The following is a 26,614-nucleotide window of genomic DNA, read 5'->3' as shown; positions in this document are numbered from 1 at the left end:
GACTTGGGAACATTATTAGCAAACGTACATTACCAAGCCTCCTTGTCAAATTTTACAATCGTTTGTTCCAAAGTTGGTTTTCAAAAGTGTTCACATCGGGTTGGTATGCCAATCAACTTGAATTATCAGCATTCACATGGAATTTAGGAGAATATATTTTGACAAAAAAATGAAAACTAATAATGATCAATAAGGTAACAGTTTCTGAAATTTTCAACTTTATTCCACTTTATGGTCGTGCAACTGATCAACGTAGTTCCATATAAGTAACGATTGATAGTTTTGTGTCTCAAGTTTTCAATATTCCGATTTCAAAATGATTCTTTCAATTCTTTGCTTTGCAACAATCTACACTCCAAAACAGCAAGCGTCAGCGAGAGTTCGGCTTCAAAGAAGAGGGCTGGTGATTCGCAGTCTCAAAAACGAAACGGCAACTCTCAAAATCGCAATGATGACGTCAAAGGAAAGTCGGCAACCAATAAGAACCAAGCTGACCAACAAAAGCGAGGCATGTAATTTTTTCTTGAACTTTCGGCTAAAATTACAGCTTTGGTAACTGAGTGTTAAAAATTTGCTTTATTTTCAGTTTTCAAATCAAAATTTAAAACAAATAATACATAAGGGTAAGACTATTTTGACTGAAGATTCGATCTAACTGCAATTTATATTTGTGTTATAGATTTTTAAGCCGCTATTTGGTGCGATTTTACTATTTTTACTAAATTTCTGGAGAAAATTTCCATGTTGCCTTTTTTTGTATATATTGATGCATGAACCGTTCAGTTTCTATCTGAATGATGAAAAAAAGAATTTTAATAACTGCAGAAACGAAACCGAGGGTGAGTTCAACTGGATTCACAATCAAAGACAGCTCATCAGAGAGTGAAGAAAAAGAGAAAGACAAGCCTGCTGACAAACCGAAAGACAAGTTAGAAAAACCTTCAGTAACTTTTTTTTATTATTTTCGACTTTGCTATTTCTTGCTTACTATGAAAACCAAAAGATATTAGATATTTTCCTTCTCTTATCGCCCCCCTCCAGCTGACGACCATAGGAGGCTCTTACAATCAGTTGTTCATTTATCACAATAGCATGTGCGCTTTGGGTTGCAAATATGACAGCATACCTGCTGTTATAAATCGAAAAGATAAAAAAAAATATCGGCAAAATAATAATAATAATAATAATAATAATAATAATAATAATAATAATAATAATAATAATAATAATAATAATTTGTTTCCAGAGTATTCATTAGAAAAAAAAGAAATTTGCTCTTTTACATTTAGAAATTAATATCGAAATTCATTTCTGCATTTAATACTCCAGGAGAACACTTTTAGGCCGAGGTTGGCCTGTTTTCAAGTGTCTCTAGCGAAAGAGATTGTAAACATCAAAGATTATATGTAAACATTATAAGAAAATTTTACTAGCTACATTAAAAAAAATGTTGGAAGCTTGGAGTTTAGAAATCGGTTTGGTCTCACATTTTAAACCAAGCTAGCAACTCATCATTGTCAATAATATATAAGTCCAAAAACTTGTGACAAAAGTCCTTTACTTGCCGCTTTGATAGATCAAAAATAAAATTGACAAAACTGGGAAAAAAGTTTAGCAAGCAATTAACCATTTTACCAATTTTTGGTTGCAGTGAGAAATTTTCAAACTTGTTCTCAAATAAATACAATTTGCGAGAACTGTTTCGCGCATTTGCTATTTTGAGAAGCTCTTCCCTTGAGATACAGTTCTTTAAAACTGGGATTTCACATTCTTTTCGTATTATTTTTGTTGCCATTTTGAGTATTTCATTCAGGTGGAGCTCTGATACATTATAAAGTAGCAGTTCTTTCCGCTTACTTGTTATGGTGTCAAACTTTTTTTTGAATGTTATGATTCTGGCTATTCTTTTCACCATTTGATTCAGGGGTTTGAGTACTTGATTGCTTGTGTTAGCGTAAACTAAGACTCCGTATTGAATTACTGGTTCCACATATAATCGATAGATTTGAACTAACTGATTTGTTGTTAGGACCTTCCTAATTCGGTAAAGAAGTGAGCAGAAACCTAACATTCTTTTCGTTAAATTTTTAGCATGTTCTTGAACACTTAATTTATGGTCTACCTGAATCACTAGATATTTAAAAACTTCAACATTTTGGATTGTTTTACTGTTAATATACACCCTTTCAGAATTTTTTTGCACACTTTTCGAAAAATTGACGCATCTTGTCTTCCCAACGTTTAAAGTCAGTCGATTTCTTTTCAACCAGGAGGCTGTTTTCTGAAGAATTACATTGATTTTAGTTTCATTTGTTTTGGGTTCACTTTTTGTATAAACTACAGTATCATCTGCATAGAGGATGGATTTTATGTCAGATGTTTCGAGGGTCAGATCATTTATGTATATAATAAAAACAAAGGACCCATTATTGAGCCTTGCGGGACACCAATTTTTATGCTCCTCATAGATGACTTCTTCAAGCCTATTTCAGTGTATTGAAATCTGCTCAAATAGGACTTCAAAACTTTCAAAACATGTCCTCTTAGACCATAACTGGAGCACTTTGCTAGTAAGATTTGGTGGTCCACGGTGTCAAAGGCTTTTTTGAGATCCAAGAAAGTACTGATCGTATTTTGTTTACTATATAGCCAATTTAATCGAACATTTTTGCTGAGTTCCACCAGTGCATCAATTGTGCTGCGGTTTTGTCTAAAATCAAATTGATTTTCATTTAATACTTTTTCTTTATTAAGGAAAACAATAATTCTGTTGAAGATAATTTTTTCAAAAATTTTACCTACCACCGGTAGCAGTGATATTGGACGATAATTTGATGGATCACTTTTGTCCCCTTCCTTGAATATTGGGATTACTTTTGCAATTTTCAGGCAATCAGGAAACAAGCCAAATTTTAGACAGGAGTTGAAGACTTCGCAGAGAAAAGGTGAAATTGATGGCGCAAGCAACCGTAAGCAATAGTTATTCAAATTGAAGGCATCTACACTTCATTTGTTTTTCATATCACTCAAAATTTTGCTTATCTCACTTATTGTTGTTTTTTGGAGAAATAAACTGTTTACAATTTTCTTTGTGTAGGTCTCATTGCGTTTAGCACCAAAATTTTCTGTAAGTTTTTTCCCTATGTCTGCAAAGAAATTATTAAACGATTCCCGTTTTGACTCTACTTCCTTGATCTCTAGGTTTTTGGATTCACCCATTATTTCTTTTACAGCATCAAAAAAATTTCGAGTGTTTTGACCAGCTTTTTTATTTATTTTTGTTTGATAGTATCGTCTCATCTTTTTCCTGACAAGTTTCTTAACTACTTTGGATTGATTTTCAAATTTTGCTTTGGCTGATGAAGATCTTTCTTTTAAATACAATTGCCTCAAGTGATGTTTTTTTGTAGCAGCATTTTTTACTTCGTTGTCGATTCAATTTCCCTTGTTTCTAACAGATGGGTTTTTTTCCGGAATTATATTGTTCAGTTCTTTCTTTTAAAAGTCTTGGAACTGAATCAATGATTCATTGCAATTGATGGAATTTAATTTTTTTTTAGCAGAAAGTTGCTGTAAGACACAATTTTTGCTCTGATTTGATTCAGATTATCTGTGTTCTGTAATTTTGACCATACTCGTATTTTATTGCATTTTTTTGTCGGAAAATTTGGTATTTTCAGAAAATTGTAATTTAATGGTATAGTGATCGCTTACAGCTATTTTCGGTACTTTTTGAGAGGATTTGAAATTTGTAAAAAACACATCAAGCTAACTGTTGATATTAGCTGGTCATATTTTTTTCCTTTGTGAAAAAAATTATTATTCAGGTCTCCACAAAGTATATGTTTGGTATTTGGTTTGAGAACTATTTCATCTAAATAGCTTCCTAAAGTTGGAAACGTAGCTTCATTGGTGCAGTTTGGCGGTATATAAACACAGGTTATAACTATTTTAGTTCCTCTATAATTTATCAGAACTGATATAGCGTGAATTGAGACTTTTTCCAGTTTTGCAAGCAATTTTGCATTAGCCGCGCAATTTACAAAAATTCCAACGCCACCACCCCTCCTTTTTCTTTCCGAACTAAATAAGCTACTGTAATTTGCCAGATTAAAAATTTGTTTGTTATCTGTTGGCTTTAGCCATGTTTCAGTTAAGCAAATCGCAATTGCCTTTTTCTCACATTCTTGAAATATTTTGAATTCGTCAAAATTTTTCGACAGTGATCTTATATTTTGCAGAAGTATTGAGTTTGTTTCATTGTTTTTAGTGGAGATTTGAGATGTCATTTAAAGAAATAAAAGAGCAGTGCGTTTTGGCAGCAAATTTAAGCCAATCAAGAACATACCCCTCTTCATTGTATTATTTCAGTTCTTAAAATTTTTTAAACAAATAAATTGTTTTAATTACCAGCAGTTTAAAAAAAGAGAAAAAAAAGTAATAATAAAAAGTTTCTTGTTTCTTTTCTTTTCTTTTTTTTGCTTCCTCTGCGGAAATCATAGAGTTTTTTTAGTATAGTGTAACCATCTCTCGCCATCAGCAAAACTGCGTACATCACAGTTTGCTAATGACAACTTGCGGAAATCACAAGCTAGACAGTCACTCTTATAGAAGAGAAAACACACTAAGCTAACCTTAGCCTATCCTAATTGATCTTTTGCGCTGATTAATCAAATTAACCACACGTTAAGTTCTGTGTTTGTTAACAAAAATTATTGAGTTTCACCAAGACTTCTGATATTATGAAGTTTTTGTCATTGTCAGTATTGTCTTGTGTTCTGCTTTTTGTGAGCCGGCGAATAATGATCATCATGGTCATTGTTGTTTGACCCCGCGTAGTACGTATTTTTCTTCACAGCCAAAATATTATCCAGGTCTTCAGCATCATTGATTTTTTTGTATGTTGGTTTTTGGCTTCCTCGATCAACCAAGACAGAGACAGTGCAGTTATGTGTACTGACAATCATATTTCTTTTCACTGCCTCAGCTTTTATCTGTGCCTCGATTTCGGGTAGTGGCTCGTTCAGGTATATGTTCTTATTATTAATATGATTTTTGGCTTTCCTCAGCGCTCTTTTCTTCTTGAAAACTTCCAATTTGTCATTGAAGTAAATAAACTTGCATATCATCGTTGACATTTGGTATTCTGTCTCAGTGTTGGGTATTATATGACACGCTTTAATGCTATCAACCGTTAATTTCACTCCGAGAAAATCGTCAAAAAATTTTAATGTGTCGTATGTCACATTTTTGCTAGTGCGCGCGTTAAAAGGAGGATTCACAGTGAGTACACTATCTTTTCGAGAATACCTCTCCTGGGCCCGCAATCGTTCATTGATGTTTTTTTTATTTGCCCGAAGAATTTTTAGTTCCTGATCTTGATCAATGTTTTTTTGTTTAAGATCTTTAACCTCCTTACAAAGTGCTTCAATTTTTTGTTGTGCGTAATTGTTACTCACGACCTTAGATGTCACTGCTACTGATGGTTGTTCGTTGCTCTCCATGGTGATAAGACGATAAGAAAGAGGAAAAAGAAGTAATGAATAGTCTAGAGAAAAAACGTTTAGATATGATATGAATAAAGATTTCAGTAAGAAACAATGTTTTAAGAGATGTTTTTGAAATGCTTTCGCTGCTATAAACGCATAAGAGTTTTTAGAGCATTCTTTTTCTCAAAAGCATTTCTCGTCTGATCTCTAGAAATTTCAGCGCATTTCAACAACGCATTATCTGTAAGATTTTGTGAGCAGAATGATAGCCCATTATTTTTAAATTGCGACACATGTAATTGGACAGAGCACAACTTACTTTGTGTCAAAAGAAAAAAACTCACGCGGAAAGTTATGCAAGAAGTGCGCTGAAAAGGCGCAAAATTTTTCGTGAGAAATGACGTGTGTGAACAATTTATTGCACGAAATGGCCTGAAAATAAGAGAGCTACAAAGCATCAAAACATTTGCTATGAGATGAACTGAAATTTTAAAGTGGATGCACTGAAAGAACGCTAAATTTGATGGAGGACATTTATGTAGGAAGTGCTTGTTTCTTTTTTTTCTTGATTTTAAACAATTTTTTTATTTATCATTCAATGCCAGCAAAAATTTCTATAATTTTGAACTTTTTTCTACTTTTTTCTTGAATTATTAACAATTTTTTAATTATCATTAAATGCAAAGAAAACTCATCTTAATTTCCTGGAAAGGCTCGAATCCGATCTTTGTCCACAAAACTCATCAGGTACTGTTTGGTCAACCAAATCATCAGTAAACAAAAATTTATTCCAGGCCAAAGTCTGGTGGTGAATCCGGTTCCTATTACGAGTACTATGAGACAATAAGCGGCAGCAACGACCAGGATCCGAAACCCAAACAAGGAAAAGAAGGAGAAATCAATAAATCAGTTGGATCGCGTGACTCGGGTGAAGCACAAGGGAAAGCTCCCCGATCTGGGGTGAAGTCAAAATCGAACCATCACTCCGATTTTGGCGAGCGAGAGAACCCACCGCCTGTTACACCACCGCCTCCGAAAACTTCGGACCTCCCGGATGCTGACACTTATTATGAAACAGGTAACATAATGAAATTGATCCTTAAGCAATTGTCTCGAATAAACGTCACACTGTCTATATCAGCTGCCTTGCACAATATAAGATCAGTTTCCGTCCCCTACTCAAAACTATCAAAGTTTCCAATGATTAAAAAATTTCATTCAGAGTTTACAAAACGTGTTTAATACTTTCTGTGGAATTTATAACATCGATTGACATTTATTTTGGAGCTGGGTTTTTTCTACTCCCCAAACTTACAAATCAGAACTTTTAAAACAAAATAATAATGTAGAACTGGAAGAAATACCTGGCTTCTACTTTTGCTTCAATTTTTCTTAAATTTTTTTTTGCTTCAGATGGACACAACTTCAAATCGGGAGGTACTGAAGTGCCCGACTATCGCTCCGAGTTCGAGGGAAGCAGAGAAGGGAAAGAGAAGGAAAGAAGACGCAGCAAACAGGGAACTAGCCGACTTCGAAGTTCCCAGGCAACTCAACCCAAGCAAGATAACGAGCACTTGGGTATAGAATTTTATCAGCATAGTGATTTAAATGATGGCGGTCAAGCAACCCGATAGGCAAGCAAGCCGAATTTTGAAAATGAGGTCAAGTATGCCAAAAAATTTTGGGATACCCGTATTTTAAATTGACCCTGGCGGGTCAGTGGGCGCGTTTCGCAGCTTCGCCGCGATAATCGGCCCACGGTTTCCGGATTACATCCCACAGCGGATGAGAGGCATGGCCATGGACAGCGGTCTGCTGAGGCCCGTACCCACTTGATGTCTAAAAATTGACGTATTTTTGTTTCTTTGGTGCATTGGAATACATTATGCACTATAATACTACGCGCAGTATTGATTGTAACGGCTAGCAATGTATTATTCCTGATAGATTCCCAGGTTGAGGTGCCAGACCGAAAGTCGATATGTCCAGACCGTCCCAGACGGAGAGTGTCTATGTCCAGAACCTCCCAGATGGAAAGTGCCTATTTCCAGACTTTCGTGCGTTCAAAATTTTTCGTGCGTTCATCGTGCGTTCAAAACTCCCTATGTCCAGACTTTCGTGCGTTCAAAATCTTTTATGACCAGACTTTAGTGCGTTCCAAATTAAAATTCGTGCCCTCATTTGTGCGTTCAAAAACACCTATGTCCAGACTTTCGTGCGTTCAAACGTGCTTATGTCCAGACTTTCGCGCGTTCAAAATCTTATATGACCAGACTTTAGTGCGTTCTAAATGAAAAATCGTGCGATCATTTGTGCGTTCATGTCCAGACTATCGTGCGTTCAAAAACACCTATGTCCAGACTTTCGTGCGTTCAAAATCTTATATGACCAGACTTTAGTGCGTTCTAAATGAAAAATCGTGCGCTCATTTGTGCGTTCATGTCCAGACTATAGCGCATTCAAAAACACTCATGTCCAGATTTTCGTGCGATCAAAAATGCGTATGTCCAGACTTTCGTGCGTTCATGTTCAGATAAGGTTTTTATAATGTATTCGTTTCAAGTATAGATACGTTAGGGTGATGGTTGTGATGAAGTGCCCAAGCAGTTGCTACATTTTGTTTAATAAAAGATGTTCGATGAAAGTATTGACTGAAGGGGGTGCCAGCAACCTAGTTATTAAAGTATGATTTGCTTTGCAACTTCAGCAAGGGTTTATAATTCTAGGTGTGAAATTGTTTTAAACAAAGCAAAATGTTGGATGCGAATTTTCCTCCGTTCGATGTTTTGTAACTTTTGAACTCAAATGAGTTGAGGTTTTCTTGGTAGAAAGCTTTCACTTGAGTGAGCACTCTATTAAGAGTGTATAGTCAAACATGGACTCATTAGTTTTTGGCATTCTTGTTTCCATTCAAAAAATTTTCGTGCGCTCCGAGTCACAATGTCCAGACTTTCGTGCGTTCAAAATTGCTGATGCCCAGACTATCATGCGTTCAAAATTGCATATGTCCAGACTATCGTGCGTTCAAAATTGCATATGTCCAGACTATCGTGCGTTCATTTTTTTTTCCAGACCGTGTATATTTGAACGCACGACGTCCCCTTGTGCGTTCATTTCGGTCTGGGCATATCGACTTTCGGTCTGGGACCTCAACCTGGGTTACATAACTATTACTTATTTTTCGGCTTGCTTTTATGTCGGCTTACTTTTACTTCGGCTTGCTTTGCGTTCGCCGGTTTAAATATTCGCAGAGCGTTTTCCAGACTATAACTTCTGAACCAGCCATTTGGGCTGTCTATACAAGGTACAACGTGACCCCATTCGTATAGTATGGAAATGTTAAAGTCGTGCGAGTCCGGACAATGGTTGCATGAAGGTTTGGAGAACGACAATGTCTGGAACACGCGTGCGCAGCTATTCATGTTTCTCAATTTTTAAATGCACCTTCAAGAAGCTCTGAGAGAATATTTGGAAAAATTTTGGAATCAAAAATTATTTATTTTTTCATGGGCCAAATTGAATCTAAACAAGAAGGCTTCAATGGTTCTGTGAATAAATAGAGCATAATGATCCCACATCTGTGACCTATAATCGTAAAATAAATTAGCTAAATTTCTGCAGTCCTCCCACAAAAAAGGCGACCTTTAAATTTTTCCAATAGACCATGAATCCCCACCAGCAAAGAAAAATTACTCATAATGGAAAATATATTGGAGATAGTTATTATCGAGAATATGGGTTTCTGAGCTTAAAAAAACTGATGCTAATAAGTTTGATTATTTAAAAAGGTAAAACTTTTTTCCCACGGATTTATCCGTGTTCCCACTTCGTTTGCTCTCACTCTATCGATGGAGCCTATATTCCATACATTGCGTTATTTTGTTTGACTATTACTTACTTCAAACTTTTGAAATAGTGAGCGAAGTGTACCAGAAGCCACATGCGAGACACTTGAATTGTGCAATTTGAAAACAGGCAAAATGGGTGAACTAAATAGTCCTGGATGCTACTCTGGATGCTACTCTTAAAGTTGTATTTGACTAGAAGACTCTGGATGCTACTCTTAAAGTTGTATTTGACTAGAAATTATTAAATTATTCTTTTATTTAGATAAAACTTACTTGAGAAAACAGTTTCAAGTAATTTAATTAGCCACGGGACTCTCACTTAGCACTTGCACTCAAATTCGGCTTGATCTACTGGCTGGCCATCATTCAAAAATGCTCCAAATATAAGGCCTAAATGAATTGCCTCAAACACTCCTTGCATTTGTAAAACGGGAAACCAATTGATTCCGGGGTCAAAAATTTTTCCGGAAAACTTTATAGGGCAATTGCTAAAAAGTGCTTATTTTTCAAGAATTTCAACGCAAAAACCTTACATAATAATGCTCTGAACACTTGTAAATAATACGCTGCAACTCCAGGGGTTTTGATTATTTTCAGTTTATTTATAAATTCTCTTCGCATTGCCTGAGTCTCGAACCTTCCCCTACTGTTGAGTACTCATCAACTAAATTACTCAGCCACTTACTCTTAGTATATCAATAAATCGTTTTGAAAGAAATACGCTGAAAAATGAAAAATGTATTGGAATTATGTAAGAAAAGCGTTGAGAACTCAGCGCTTGTCTTGAACACTTTCTTGAGATTTTCAACACACACAAACACATACAATGACACAACACGCACTCACACACAGACACAGATAGAGACATTGGTACATAAAACGCTGAAATTTTTAATTCGCACAGAAGGAGTGCTTAAAATTTTTTAAGAAATAAGCAAAAATGTACTAAACGTCGGTTAAGAAAAATGCGCTGAAAAGCCGTGAAATGCAAAGCAAATATCAGAAGGTCATAGAACATCGAATCGCATAAGGGTGCTGATTTTTGCGTAAGAAATGCAATGGCAGTCGCTAAAATTTTTGGATGGGTTTTGCCTGGAATATCTTTAACAAAAAGAGCGCTGAAACAACGTTACAATGCCAGACTGCTATCCTGGAGATCACGACGCCAACCCGAATGCGGGCAATGTTTCTGCACCCCTAAAAAGTTTCTGAGCTATACCCCCTGAATTAATTTGCCCCTCACCTGTCGTTGCAATTGAGTTTTTCATTTTTGAAAGGTACAAGTTGCCCTCGATCTGAGATAAAGTGTGTAGATAGAAGCAATTTGAATGAATGAAGAATAAAGGCCTTGTAGTTGAGTGGCTAAGATGTCGGACTGGCAACTTAGAGGTCAGTGGTGCGAGCCCCCTGGGGATTTTTTTATTTCTAAGCTATACCCCCTCTTAATTAAATTGCCTGCGCTTTTCGTTCGAGAGCATTTATTTTATTTTGAATTAACCAAAAACGAGATACTGCCGGAAAGAAAACTGAGCCAAGTTTTTGTACTCAAAGTGATCGTCAGAGAGGGTCATTTGAATCAAAACTGTGTAAAACTCTGATATTAAACTCGTAGGTATCAGCCTTAAATCACGGGAGTTATAAATCAATAGGAATATTTATACAATCATAGTTGATCCTTGTACGATTACCCGGAGAAATTTAAACCAAATTGGAAATATATATGTTTATTAGAGGGCAGACTATTCAAAGAGCAGACAACTATTCAAAGGGCAGACTATTCAAAGAGCAGAAGTGCAGGGGAATGATAGCTCCTGAAAACACTAAATTTGGGGTTTTTGAAGATATATATATATATATATATATATATATATATATATATATATATATCTTCAAAACCCCCTAATTTAGTGTTTTCAGGAGCTATCATTCCCCTGCACTTCTGCTCTTTGAATAGTCTGCCCTTTGAATAGTTGTCTGCTCTTTGAATAGTCTGCCCTCTAATATTAGTCTGAAAACAACATCGAAAGCTTCCTTAAAAAATGAACTGAAAGAATATTTTTGGAAAGAATTTTTGAAGGACCCAAAAGTAACTGGTATGAAAGATGACATTGAGAGCAATACATTTTAATTTTTATTTTTAATCTTCATGATGTACATATAAAATTGTGAGAACATTTTATGCTCGCATTTGAGGCCATTTTTTACATATGTAAGGTCAACTTTTTAGTTAGGTAATTTAATGATTTTATAATTTTACATTATGTTATATTCTTAACTTTAAATTGCCTCTTTTACCATTTGCATTTTATTCTTATGTGTATCAGAGGAAATTAACAATGTTCTTCTTTTTTATTCAGATAGCAAAGCAAAAGAGTCAGGATTGTTCTCTGCTACATCTCGTCAGGCCATGAACAACTTGGCCGACAAATACGACAAAGAACCGATTCCAGAGAGAAAAACAGAGACACTCACATCGGCCGAGATGAAAGAACGCAGGGCTACTTCTGGTAACGAACCCCCCCCCCCCCCCCAGATGACGCCCCCATCCCCCCTCCCCCAAATGACCACCCCTCCCTCTCCCCCCCCCCCCCAAGGAGCAAGAGTAATTTATCAATTTATAATAACTAATAAAAAGAAAGATTCTGTTGAAACAATAAAGCAAATCAGAGCGTGAGAATAGCGAGAGATACCCCCCCCCCTCTTTTCAATGTAATGTTCGCTAAAACAGGTGTTCCGAGTCTCAGACCTTGCTCGACGTAGCCCTCGAGGTTTAATTAAAGATCCAGAGACACGCAACTCTCAACCCGAAAAAAAACTATAGTCGAGCAACAGCTATAGTTGCACATGGGTCAGATTAGAGAGCTATAAGTATTACATTTATTACAAGCGCCCTTATAATCCTCTAAGGGTGCGTGTAAAATACCCGGATTATATCACAGCTTTTAAATTACCACGTGATGAAAAGAACTGTTACAATTTTTCGGGATACTTATTCATTAGGGAAAATGCGTTCTGGGTCACGCGATGTGGTGACATCGGCTCCCAGGACCAGCAGTGGTATGGCTACACCAGACAATAATCAACAACAACAAAAACAACAAAAACAACAACAACAACAACAACAACAACAACAGCAGCAGCAGCAGCAGCAACAACAACAACAACCGAGGGAATCAATGAGAGCTGGAGGACAGGGCGCCAAGGCAGGTGATGACGTAGGACAGCAGAGGCCCCAATCAGGTCAAATAGACGAACAATCTGAGACTTCAGTCGGTTCGTAGAACTTGGTTGATAGGCTTTTTTCATTATTTATTGTACCTATGATTGTGAAACTCTCTCACAATTTTCAATTCATTCAACTGGGTTACTAACAATCTGGAGCAATCTGGAGCAATTTATAGGACATGAAATTGAGTCCGTGACTAGAAAACGGCCTTTGAAAAAGGATTTTTTACATCCCAGAACAGCACAGAAACAGCATAGTCGTTTTGGGTCAAAATGTGGTGTCAGAGTACAGGCCACTTGTTCACAAACAGTTGCTCTAGAAAACACTACAAGGAGAACCCAACAAAGATTTATGAAAAGACCGGAAAAAAACTGTTTAGTTCAAAAAATAGCACAAATTTGTTCTCTCTACATGGCGCAATTAAAAGCTTGATGTTTTCTACTCTTCCTCTAATCCTCGGGTACATCCAGAGGTTAGAAGAAACAATTCAATGTCGAAGTCACAGATAACATAGATGAAACAAAACTTTTTCAAACTCTAAATTTTTATATTATCAGCTCAAAAAGCACAGCTAACAAGGACCTGTGAAAAACTTTTACTCGGGGTGCTATAGGAAATCAAAAAGAATCAATTTTGTGAACAATTGTGCCACAAGTACAGAAAAAGCTATCAAAGAAATTTTTCTAGAAAATTTAGAAGCAAATTTGGTTGACAATCCTTGATTTTGCTCAAAACAGCCTCCAATCAAACAAAACTTTAGTTCCTTAGCAGAGATATTGCTTTGCTTGTCAATGCGTAACTTTGCCACCCTTTGTCCATTTTGGAAGTTGTTTGGAATTTTGACACAAAAGCAAAATATAGTTGAACTAAAATTAAAGAAAAAATTGAAACCAAAAGACCAGATTTTGTCTTAAATGTAAGCCTTTGTAGATGGTTTTTTAATCTATGCGGAATGATGTTAATATTTTGTCTTTAGTGGGGAAAACAACACCTGGGATTCGAAAAATATATCATACACAAAAAAACTCATGATATGTTATTATCAAATTAACGCTCAATGAAAAAATCTCGGTGTAAGTTTGAGTTCCAACAGAGGCATTATACGTCTAATAAGTTTTTTGTTGATTTTGATCTTGAATATTACAGAAAAAGCAGCAAAAAACTGCAACAACATCAATTTCTTCACGGATAAACAAAAAAAAGAATACGTTTCCAGTGCAAATTTATGAAAAGAACAAAATACAACTCAGTTTCCTTCAACCCAATTTGCACATCAGATAAAATAAATTCTTAATTGTATCAATGGCGCAATTTCTTAGGAGAAAAGCTCACAGTTTCAAAATAAAAATGACTTGATTGAATTCGAGATCAAATGTTTTCGCTCCTAAATTGGCTTTAAAAACGCAGTAAATTGCCAAAAAAGGAAACAGAATTGATATGCGGTTTTTGAGGAAAAATCTCATGACTTCTTGAAGAAAAGTTTATTTTATCAACATCTTCAAGATCAACATCAACATCATCTTCAACATCAACATTATCTACAAGTTTTTTTGCCACTTTTTGCCAAAATTAGAGGCAAACAATTTTCTAAATCAGGTGCAAGCGCATATCTGCTGTTTTTGCTTCTTTTTAAATGATTTTCTAACACATACATTACAAATAATCTGTTCGTTTTTTTTCTCGAAAAGGGAACAAAAAGTGTTTCTGCTTCAAAGACAATGCCTTTTTTCTGTACTTTAAAAACAAAGATAGCAAAAAACGATGAGAAAAAGCAGACACTTGTATTTCGACAGCTTGAAATAGACCGCTGGAAAGTTCTAGATTAGTAATCCCTTTCAACTTTCTTGGCAGTGCTAAGAGATGTGCAGTCTGTGTATACCAATGTTTCCCATGGATATGATTTTTTCAATTAAATTAAAAAAAATTCCTCAAAATTTATAATGATGGTAGAATTTCAAGTTTTTTCTGTTTATCATCACTGAGTGCAATAGTTTTCTGAAATAAATTCATAAACATTAGAAGTGCTTTTTACAAAGAGTATGGCCAGTATATGGAACAATTAATACTTTCTTCGTAATGCTAACACTAATACTATGCGATTGCAGTTCACTGAAGTTCATTCCATATCATCAAACAGTTTTTTTAAACCTAACACATGTGGTACTTAATTCCAGTTTCTCTGAAAAAAAATTATAGCATTGTTTTTTTTCATTTTTCAGGAATATGACTTCTTAGAAACAATGGAAAATAAGGCCATAAATCTCATTAAAGCATTTAGCGAGGCTAAAAGTCTCATGTGCGATAGCCCATTTATATTTAAAGCTGAATTTCTTCTAATAATTTTATCGGTGTAAAAGTATTGAGCTCTGTCTAGAAAACTATTAAAATCACCTTGAAGCATGTTTTTGATTACTTGTCCAGCATTTTGCTTTTGTCTAATTTGTTGGATGCTCAAATTTTCATTTGTAGCTGCTCACTAAGAAAAATATTGTGCAGGATTTGCTATATTGCGCAAGAAGATGCTTTATTAACTGTTTTTCTCGATTCGAAAACTTTTTTTTCGAATCTTTAAACTTTTTAGGAAAGCCGGCTTTCAAAATGAAAATAATTTTATCTTGAGAACAACCTTAGGCGCTTAGACCTGAAAAAAAGAATCTTCTAAAATATTGATTATTTAAGAACCTTGAGGTCCCAATTGGCCCATTTAATGATAGTTTCTCACCGCTTGGTAGGTAGAGTTTCAAGTTGAACTCATTTCCAAATATACAACATCTATACATATATCTAGACATCTGTACGTTCAATGTATATCTAAGCTCATGGCATCGTTAAGAAAAAGTTTCAACTTTTTAGTGAAACAAGGAAGCTCGTTAATGTGCGTTTACAAATGAAGTTCCGACCCGAGCTGATCTACATTTTTGACTTAATTGTCAACCAAATCGGGAGATAACCAAAATTAGATGTTTGAGTTTAAAGAAAACGTTTCGCACTCAAACTACTAAATGAATTACATCATGCCATGCCACATTACAGGACTCACGAGATCTGCCAATAAACTACGAGAAAAAAAATAAACGAAACGAAAAAAAAATAACGGCAAAAAATCAATATTTAAATTTAAAAGCACATAGCATACAACGTCAGAATGCAATCAAATAAAAATGTGACAGCACAATTTTTTTTTCTTAGCTATACAGCAGATGTGATTTTTCTTTAATGAGACTAGGTAAAAATTAAGAAAATTAAAGAGGCGCAATTCAAAAACCTCAACATTTTTTAAAACAAATAACAACAAACGTTTAAAAAATCATTAGCTTTTAACAAAATAATACTTCCTACATTTTGAATAAAGCAATTACGAGACTGACAGGAGCTGTCGTTGGTCAGACTAAGCCAGAGAAACGGTTTAATGATGCAGAAAAGCTCATAAAATTCCAAACAATCTGCGAAACACAAATTATTGAGGCCATTAAAATCATTAGCTATTGTCTAAATATTTTTTTATTTCGATTGTTATCAATGCTAATTGAGCACAAATTATTTAATGAACGACTATATAAGCTCACAAGGGCCATTTTTGAAAAAAATGCGCTCTGTTATTACCCGAATGTTGTAAAAGCCGAGGAAAAAAAAACAAATATTGACCACTCACAAAATGTTTATGAAAACAAAACAAACAAAACATCAGTAGTGACATTATATCAAAAGATGGTTTTTTTGAATTAGAAGAAGTTGGATGGTACCTTTAAATGATTATAATACGTTACAAGTTGACGAGAAAAGGACAACAAAAACAATACAAAAAACAATACAGAAAACAAACAACTAAAAAATTTTTTAAAAAATTGAAAACGAATGACATCATAAACTTTAAGACTATTCGCTATGAACTGACTGCATAGAATAATTTCATCTCTTCACTCCTCAATTAGAAGCTTATGAGACCTTTCAGCATTTTACGACTACATAGAATAAAGACAGCAAAAACAGCAAATCCTTAAAATGAGACAAAAGTGTGGAAGCCATTAAAAATGAGATGTTGAGTACAAACATTTCCTTTCTCGACTAATTTTTTAACAAAAATAGGATTCTTTTTTCTTAAACTATAAGACTTCAAAAAATCAACAAATATGATCAAATATCTTAAAACCACAAAGTCCTTGAGGAAACCCGTCTTATCAACGATTTTAAACGCAATAGCCTTCAACGGATGTCAGCAAATACACTATGTTATGCCTAGTTGGGAAAAGAAAACTGTTTGTTGTTGACCAGTTATCAATAAGACATCAGAATAAGTCTTATGGTTATGAAAACATTAACAAATACAGGCAAAAACCAAAAATTTATTAGAAAAGTGCGAGAGGATGTGTCGAAGCCAATTAATCCAAAAGCCTTTCTCTGAAAATTTTATCCATGGTTTTTTAGCGTCTTCTCTGAGCTAATAGAAACTATCAATGATAGGACAATGTGATAAGATTCCAAAAGGAAAAAAAATTGAAAAAATCCAAAAATAAAAAAATATGAAAATTGTCGCATCCATGTCATGAAGCCAATAATTGCAGATAAAACAACTAAGCAATTTAATTTGGGTTGCAGTAGAAATAACAGGGGTCCTGTCATTACTGAGATTGACTTAGAACTCGCAAAAGTTAGTTTAAAATCGGCTAACGTTCAAAAAAAATTGAAAAATTATTTTTAAGGCCTTAACAGTCATTTCTGTCCAATCAAAGCCGTAGATAGGTTCACCTAATGCTCATTAGGAAGACTTTTGCACTTTTAATCAACGTGTCCATGGCATAGGACTTGAAAGATTCGCTAAAATTTCAAAAAGAAGATCAAACTTTCATTAAAAATTACGAACACTCAGAGTCGAAGCGAAAAAAATGAGCTATTCGTTGAAAGTTAATTTTCTGTTCATTGGGCATCAGTAGAATGTAAATGAGGTTTGCAATTAATGGAACCTCGATATGAAAGGTGACTATTCTCTTAGTGACCTAAAAAACAAAAAAAAATTGAAAATTTTTCTAAAAAAAAACAGCTCCCAAATAGAATTCGATTTTTTATAGTAAATTTCCCTGTGAGACCAGAAATAGTCTTTTAAATCGTCTTTCGTGTATTAGGAACACCAAATGGATGCATTTTGTAGCGTGAAACGTATTTTTGAATTAAAATTTTTTATAGAAAACTTGAAACCTCGATAACTCCTCGAAAAAACAACATTCGAAAAAATCTTTTTAATTTCGACTTCTGCTCTGGACGAGCTTTTTAATGATACCACTCATATTTCTGAACTCATATTTCGGCCAAAATTGTCTGAACAAAAAAACCTATTTGGGTTAGTCCCTCCCCCCCCCCCCCCCCCCCCCCCCACAAGTGGGGTCGGAACAATCAAGAGACTGATATTTTATAGGAAGAAGCGTGAGCGCCTCATCATACGACAAGGGATCCAGGGGTGGAACCCCATCATGGGACAGGAAAACGGGTGACCCTAGGAACAAAGCACCTTCCTCTGAACCCAAAATGACAGATTGGTCCGTGGACACTGAATCAGATAAGGGACCCAAGAACATTCCGCAGAAAAAGTCCTTAAAGCAGGAACCGAAAGAGTCCTTAAACCAAAAGCAGCCTAAGGAGAGCCTTAGCCCCAATCGGAATGTGGTTGAGCCCCACGGAAGTAGAGGGCCCAGTAAAGGTGGGGTGGAGGAAAAGCAATGGCCTGCAAGCATGACAGCTGTTCTCAGCGAAAAAGGTTGCTTTATCTCGGTCTTGCAGTTGAAGTAATTTTAGTACTTTGATTTCGCATATTTGACGAGATTGACAAATCTGCTTTTCCTGACAAACAATATCAGTGAGATATTTCAAATAACCCAATCTTGTTGAGTACATTTTGATTTAAAAAAAAGTCTTGAAGCAAGTCTGCTTTCCCACTCCTATATTAAATCCCCAGAAATGTTGTTTAAAAAACAAGAAATGACCTTTTTTGATCGGTCTGGTCAACAGGAGGATACGGTTATGCTTCAAATTAAATCTGAGCTAGAGATTATTCCCATTCAGTTTGTGGTGTATGTTTTATGTCAAAACTTTTTTCAGCACTATTATTCGGTAGATCAATTGAACAAAAGATAAAACATGACTCGATAAATGGACATATGAATTTCACACTGCTAGTGGTTTCTATAGCCTGCTTAGAGGTAAGGTGTCAGGTTGACGTCCCAGACGAAAGATGTCCAGACGGAAGATGAACGCGCGGGGGGGGGGGGGGTGTCGCGTGTTCAGGTATATCGAGAAACGCACAAAAGTCTAAAAATGAAACTTTATATGAACGCATGTCTAGTGTACAATTATTACATCATTATGGAGGAGCAAACGCTATTAAATGATGAAAATTGGGAAGAGTGGGCTTGTATTTCTGAAATTTTTAATTTTATCAGGTTTTTTTTTTACTAGACCCAGATGCTGACGTCACATACGAGGCAGATGTGAGAGAAGAAGATGTCTCTAAATCAGATGTTGAGGGTGCAAGTGGTGACGAAGGAGATCTTGAAGGTAGGCTCTACTTATATTCCTGAAAAAAATTTCAGTTAATGAGAATGTTCACAGAATTCTCATTTTGAAAGTGTTCTACTTTTCACGTCAAGACGGGTCCATAGACTAGATATCCGAACAAAATCGACAAAAATTATAAAATATAAATCTTTTTTTTGTGTTTGTTTTCAAACATAGGAAAGCTTAGAAATGCTCCGTTGCAACCGTAAGAAAATTTCCGTATGCTTAATTGCATATTTGAAGCAATTCTTGTAAACGTGTTGGTCTTTTCTTAAGCAAAATTTTTTCTTAACCATTTTTGCGCTTTTGTTCTAGAACAATCTGTGACTTCTCAATTGACTTTTTTCCAAGCTTATCTTCTTCGATTTTGAGTGATATCAATTGCTCTCATTTTTTTGCTAATGTAAAGGCTTTGTGAAGTCGTTATAGCGTAGTGGTTACGAGGTCAGACTGCTGAACTGGTGACCCAGGTTTCGAAAACCAGCGAAGTTGTTATTTTTGCACGCATAAACAAATTTCTGAGCTATATCTCTAAGTTAAATTGCCCCTCGATTGTAGTTCTAGAGCAATTTTTCCGAATTTAGCCGGTTTACGATTGGTTTTAAACGTAGGAAATCATCAGTTTGTTTGTTTTTAAACGTAAGAAAGCTTCTAAGTGCTCGGTTGTCAACGCTGGAAATTGTCTGTATGTTCGGTTTCAAACGTGGGAAATTGTTGGTATATTCCGATTTAAACTTGGTCGAATTTGTTCTGTATTTTATATACAGAATTTTAAACAATTTGTCGGTTTTCATAATAAAAAACTATATCGTTTCATTGCAAAAACTTCTTAAGAGTATGAAAAGTGTAACATTTAAAACAAATTGCAACAATGTATTTGTATCCTGCCTTTTCCTAAATTACTTCATAGAAACTGTTCTCTATTTCAACATAAATCTTGTTATAAGCTATAATTGTATACCACGCCAAGCAATTTTGATTGAATCTTTAAATGTTTTAACGCCCGTAAACTAAGTTATTAGAAAATTGCGAAATTGCGTTGTTCCTCGAATTTTCGAAAACTTTTTCACCTTGTCAATTATTGGTTAGGATATTTGGCAGAAAATAATAATTTTTCCAAACTATTACAAATTTTAAAATTTTACGGACCTTGCAGAAAACTTGTAGTTACTTCAAAACTGGAATTATTTTTTAAGTAAAATAAAACGGACACAAATTTAATTTAGTTTTTGCCGTTCGGAATATTCAGCACCAAAAACAAGAAGATTCCACCCGAATTCCTCCGCATGCCAAAGCTGACTGCGTAATTCCGCATTTTCAGAAATCACATACTTGTTGCCAGCCGCAGTTGCAATTTCCTCAATAAATCGTTATAGTCCTACTCCGATTTTAAAATAAGATCTGCAATTATTTTCGAACCAATATTAGAACAGTAAATAACAAGTGTGCTTGTTCTGCTGATCACTGGACTGGTGCGCACTTTTGCAATTCAATTTTTTGTTCCGACCCACTTGTGGGGGGAGGAACTATATACTCAAAAGGGTTTTTTTTGTTCAGTCAATTTTGGCCGATCGCTATATTCATCGTAGAGAAATGTGAGTCGTATCATTAAGAAACAGTTCCAGCGTAAAATTCAAAATTAAAAAGATTTTTTTGAATTTTGTTTTATTCGAGGAGTTATCGAGGATTGAAGTTTTGTTTGAACACGGGATATTTGGCATGATTTTGTTCACTTTTAGTGTAATTTTTCTTTAAATTAAGATATTTTCTATTAAAATAGCATTTCAAATTTTAATTTCATGCCAAAAAATGAACCAATTGTGTGTTCGTAACAGACTGAAGGCGATAAAAAAGAATAGTTCTGGTCTCATAGGGAAGTTCAGAATTAAAAAAATCGAATTCTGTTTGAGAGCTCTTTTTTAGAAAACTTTTCCTCTTTTTTGCTCTTTTAAGTCACATAGAGACCAGTCACATTTCATATCGAGGTTCCGTTAACGACAGACCTCATTTATGGTCAAAAAAAGCCCAATGAAAAAAAAAAAAACATTTCCAAGGAATTGCTCATGACTTTTCTGGCTTCGACACTGAGTTTTCGTAATTTTAAATGAAAATTTGATTTTCTTTTTGAGGATTGACCAATTTTTTGGAGTCCTGTGGCATGAACTCATTGACTAACGGTGCAATACGTACCGTAAGGAGCATTAAGTGAACATATCTGGTGCTTTGAGTGGACAGCTATTGGCTGTTAAATCTTTAAAAATAATTTTTCGAAAATTTTTTTTTAACATTAACCAATCATTAACTTATTTTCGTGAACTGTAAGTCAGTCTCAGTAGTGACAGCACACTCTTCCTTCCTACTGCAACCAAATTTTTTCTGGTTAGCGACTTTATCTACTAACTATTGGATAAATGGCTTCAATAACACAAGATCTTATTTTTTTAATTTTGTGGTTATTTTCGTATTATTGGTTAATTTTGAATTTATGTCACATTACACTTTATCAAAATATTGATAACTCAAATTGGCTTAAAAAATATGTTCAGTGGATCACTGATAAATTCTCAGAGAAAAGCTTATGGTGGAATTGGCTTCGACAATTTCTTCTCGTACTTTTCTAATGAATTTTTGGTTTTTGCCTGTTTTTGTTATTGTTTTCATAGTCATAAGACTGATTGTAATGTCTTATTGATCATCTATAGATGACAAACGTTATTGTCCCCACATCGGGTTATACTTGAGCGTTAAGACTTATGTTACTTTTGAGTACTATTATTTGTTGTTGTTTTCATAGTCAATAAGGTGTTGTAATGGTTTTTTGATGCAATATGGATGGCAAAAAACCTTGTTGTCCCATCAATTTAGCGATTTACTGGCTTTCGTTGAAAACTATTGAATTTTATGGCGTTGATACTACAAGTTTTCTCAAAAATTTCGTGGTATTTTTCTAATGTATTTGTTTCATATTTGGTGATTATTTGAAGTTATATTGTTAAAAAAGAAGAACTCCATTGCTGACAAAAAATATTTGAATTTAGAACAAATTTTATTTGAAAAGATCACCTTTTAATGCCTTCGACAATTTTCTCGCTCAATTTTTTTCTTGAATTTGCCATTTTTTTTTGTTTTTTTTGTTCTTTTGGTATCCGTTAATTGCTGACCGGTCGCATAAGCTTCTAATAGAAGATTGAATGAATTATGTTACCCGAAGCACTCATTTCAATTTTTTTTTCAAACTTTTCAGTTTTTGTTGTTCTTTTTGTCAACTTGTTACTTTTTTTCATCATTGAGAGGTCCCGTACAATTTCTTGTATTTCAAAAAATAACATATATACTTATTTGATTTGTCACTGACCTTTTCTTTGTTGGACGAAATGCGTTTTTATAAACGTCTTTTGAGTGGTCAGTTTTGTGTTTCTTTCTCTTCTTTCAACACAATCGCGTAATAACAGATCCCAATGGTTTTCAAATGTGGCCCAGGTAAACTTAGTTAATATCTCAGTATTAAATCTTTAACTGAAGTAGTAGAAACAACAATTGAATTAAAAGTACATAATACTCAGATAATAGCTAATGATTTTAATGGTATCAATGATTTGAGTTTTCGCTAATTGTTTGAAATTTTTTTTGAGTTTTTCTGTATCTTTAGTCTGTTTCTATGGCTTAGTCTAAACAAAGACAGGTCTTTTTTGGTTTGAAATAACTTTAGTAGTTTGTCTAGGTTTATTTAGTTAAAAGCTAATGCTTTTAAGACTTTTGAAATTTTTTGGTTTAAAAAATATTGATTAATTTTTGAATTTCGCCTAATTATTTGTTCTCTTTGTCGACTTATTACCTAGTCTCATTAAGAAAAATTTTCATCTGCTGTATAGTTAGGAAAAGGTAAATTTGTGTAGTTAAGGTTTTATCTGACTGCTTTTTGACGTTGTTACTAGGTGCTTTTAAATTTTGATATGTAGTTTTTGCCGTGAAATTTTTGTTTTTGCTAATTTTGTTGTTTTGTTGTCTCGTAGTCTCATTAACGGCAGATCTCGTTGGCACTGTAATGAGGCATGGCAATTTGTAGTTCAATTAGTGGTTAGATTGTGTAACGATTGTTTTAAACTCAAATAGCTATTTTTGTTTATATCGTCATTTGGTTGACCAATAATTAAAGAATGTTGATAAGCTCGGGTCGGAACATCATGTGCGAACGCACATTAACGAGCCTCCTTGTCTATTGTCATCTCAAATTTTTTTGCTCGTTCATTCTCTTGCGCTGTCTGGTGATTAAATACAGGTATAATCTAAATTTCACATAAATCTTGTCTTTTGGATAGTAATATTTACACAGTAACCAGAAAACATTATCTGTAATATTTTTCTAAAATCGACGACCACCAGGAGTTTCTCTTAATATTGCATTTGAGATTTTTTTGAGAGATCAATTTTCCGAATGAGAACTAAAAACGGTAAAGGTGAATTTTGCAAAAAAAAGTTGAAGATTATGGGGACAGAATGCAAAATCGATTTGTTTGTGATATAAAAATAAGTATTCCAGCGCGTTGGCACCTAAGTATGCCAGAAGAACAAGATACTGGATTTCTTCCACTAAGATCTGGGATCTTACCGGGAAAATTAACGGGAATTCCAAGATTCGCCAAGAAAGAGGAAAATTGCGCATCTCCCGGCAAAGAATTCTGGGAAATTTATTATTGCTAACAGGGAAATCAGGAAGAGAATGAAAACCCGACGGCGGGTTTTTCAGGATTTTTGCCTTGTTTTCACAGGAAAAAAGGGGTTCCGATCGGATTTTAATGGAACCTGGAGTTTAACGGAATAATTTGCTGGAATTTATCGCGGAAAACAGAAAATTTCAGGATTGAAATCAGGGTATTTGGGGACCTTGAAAAACTTGATTTCAACCAAAAATCTATGATATATGGAAGACGATTGATTTCTGAAAAATCCATTTGACGTTTCTTCTTTGGTTATTTCTATGTCTTCAGATCATCAGGAATTAGGGGCGTACCCTAGTCGAGCTTAAGCGCCTATCTTGTAAGATCTTGTAAGAATCTTGCAAAAAGTGCTTATCTTGTCAGATCTGGCAACCACACGATTATCTTGTAAGATTCTTGCAAGAGAAATCGCCTATCTTGTAAGACTTTTGCAAGATTACATGCCTATCTTGTAAGAGTCTTGCATTTAACGCCTATCTTGTAAGATCTTGTAAGAATCTTGCAAGACTCTTGTACCAAATTGTATAAATTTACGAGAGTCTTGCAAGATTCTTACAAGATCTTACAAGATAGGCGTTAAATGTAAGACTCTTACAAGATAGGCATGTAATCTTGCAAAAGTTTTACAAGATAGGCGATTTCTCTTGCAAGAATCTTACAAGATAATCATGTGGCTGCCAGATCTTACAAGATAAGTACTTTTTGCAAGATTCTTACAAGATCTTACAAGATAGGCGCTTAAGCTCGACTAGGGTACGCCCCTAATTCCTGATGATCTGAAGTTAGTTTTTTTCACCGCAAATTTCGTACAATAACTTTGCGGTGAAATGCGTTGAATGTGGTGAAATTATGTAAGTTCGCCGCTAGAGTAAGCGGTGATCTTAAAAAATTCACCACATTTCACCGCTAAAATATGTAATTTCTAAACGCATTCACTGCTGTTCTCACAAAGTTTTAACACTTTTTTCCAAGCGGCGAATTTATGTAAGTTCACCTCTAAGTTAAGCGGTGAATTTATGTAATTTCACCTCATTCACCGCTTATCTTACATAATTTGGACACTTTTTTCAAAGCGGTGAATTTATGTAATTTCACCGCATTCACCGCTCATCTTACAAAATTTTCCGCATTCACCGCTTTATCTTACATAATTTTGAGGTGAATGGCGGTGACACCTCGGCCCGGGAAATCCCTGGCCAGAACTTCTCATCATTGTAACTTCACACTAAATCGTTGAATGCATCAGGGAGAAACGGAGAAGGCGACGGGAGTGACGTCAGAGGGGCTGGGAAGCGGTCCCTCTCCGAGTCAATGACTCTGTCTCCTGGAAACGCGACAGCCGATGAAAGTGACCAGAAAGAAAGGCCCAGTCAACAGAGCAAAAAGTCTAGAAGAACGGGGTCAAAGGCGTCCGCTGCTAAACGGTCAAAGGTCTGTATTTATTTTGGAACTGAACATTTCCGATGCTGATGTTCCTGGAACATCGGACTTCTGATGGGACCATTTTGGTTCTCATACGGAGGTACTTTGCAACCCAAAATACATGGTTGCAAAAGTTCTGCAGTCCGCACAAGTGTCTGGCAAGTGGTCTGATCAGAGGTCACTTTTGTCTGGAACCTCAATTCTGGGTTAATATTAACGCAAATGAGGAGCGACTGCAACTCTGAGTAGCATTTGACCAAACATAAATTTTCTTGAAACGAGTGGTTTCCAACGAACTACATGAGTGCAAAACAATTTTTAAAAAACGGAAAAAGAGGAAGAATAACAGCTTTCTTGATGCCTTAGATTGATAAATTCTGATGCTTTTTGTTGCTCTTCTTGTGATGCTCTTTTATTTTTTTGTATATTTAAAATTTAAGAGCTTTTCGTTTTTACATCGGATAGGTTTCTAGGCTCTATTGCCCTTTTTGGAGTCTCAACAGCTATTATTTAGCGTTTTTAACGTTATTTTTAAATAATTTTTGACAATTTGCCATAAATTGGTAAATCTTGTTTATAAAATAATGCATAATTTTACAAACTTGTTGTAAACTAATGAAAGTATTTGCAAACTGTTTCTAAATTAAAGCAAGAGTTTACAAAACTTTTACAAATTGATGCAAATTTTCAGAATTTTTTGTAAAAATTTGTAAAACATAATGCATCCTTTTTCGAAAATATTTATAAATTTTTTTAATGAATTTTTATAAATTTTCCATTAACTTTCGACTAGGGTATCAGAGCAGTTTGCTTAAAATGAATTACGAGCGCGGGAAATTTTTCGAACTGATGAGAGTTCCCGGATATACCATGCATAATTTTGCAGCAATGAAAATGTGTTTCCTAAGACGGGAGATTTTTTTCTTCATCCGTGTAAATTCATGTCAACAAAAAAAGCTGCGCATGAAAAAATTACATGAAAACTTTTGCGTTTCTATGAAGAGCGGAAATCGAAGCCTTTTATTTAACGCGGCATAAAATTTTACCGCAATTTTACTCAATGTTCATAATTATTTGCCGCCTTTTCTTTTCATGTTCTGCGTACGCTGTAGTATGAGTTTTTAATTACCATCGTCACATGAATAATTGCGGACCTTTTGAAAAGATTAATTACATGCCCTTCTTCGGGCCCGTCTGCGTTCCAGCTGGAATTCGATGGCACTTGAACGGATGGAGGACTGAATATTGAGATGAACAACAAAGGAAAGGCTGAGTAAGAAAAGATGAAACAAAAGTGAATTGAAATTGGAATGTAATTGCACGAATTATGTAAACAAAGTGCAAAGACAAAAAATGATAAAAAAT

General features: G+C 34.8%; 1 protein-coding gene across 1 annotated transcript in view; it reads left to right on the top strand.

Moving 5' to 3' along the window:
- Nucleotides 1-26,614, top strand: part of LOC142337993 (uncharacterized) — a 244,820-nt gene that overhangs the window by 59,915 nt on the left and 158,291 nt on the right. Inside the window, exons 17-24 of the mRNA XM_075387627.1 lie at nucleotides 365-508; nucleotides 826-928; nucleotides 6,284-6,567; nucleotides 6,903-7,067; nucleotides 11,695-11,844; nucleotides 12,338-12,610; nucleotides 17,974-18,312; nucleotides 19,011-19,109. Of these exons, the coding sequence (XP_075243742.1) occupies nucleotides 365-508; nucleotides 826-928; nucleotides 6,284-6,567; nucleotides 6,903-7,067; nucleotides 11,695-11,844; nucleotides 12,338-12,610; nucleotides 17,974-18,312; nucleotides 19,011-19,109 (1,557 nt within the window). The remainder of the gene's footprint in view (nucleotides 1-364; nucleotides 509-825; nucleotides 929-6,283; nucleotides 6,568-6,902; nucleotides 7,068-11,694; nucleotides 11,845-12,337; nucleotides 12,611-17,973; nucleotides 18,313-19,010; nucleotides 19,110-26,614) is intronic.

Source organism: Convolutriloba macropyga, chromosome 4, assembly GCF_964194025.1.
Source record: "Convolutriloba macropyga chromosome 4, txConMacr16.3, whole genome shotgun sequence".
In the NCBI taxonomy this organism is placed as follows: domain Eukaryota; kingdom Metazoa; phylum Xenacoelomorpha; order Acoela; family Convolutidae; genus Convolutriloba; species Convolutriloba macropyga.
The sequence above is the reverse complement of the archived record's forward strand: the minus strand, read 5'-3'. Positions and strand labels throughout refer to the sequence as shown.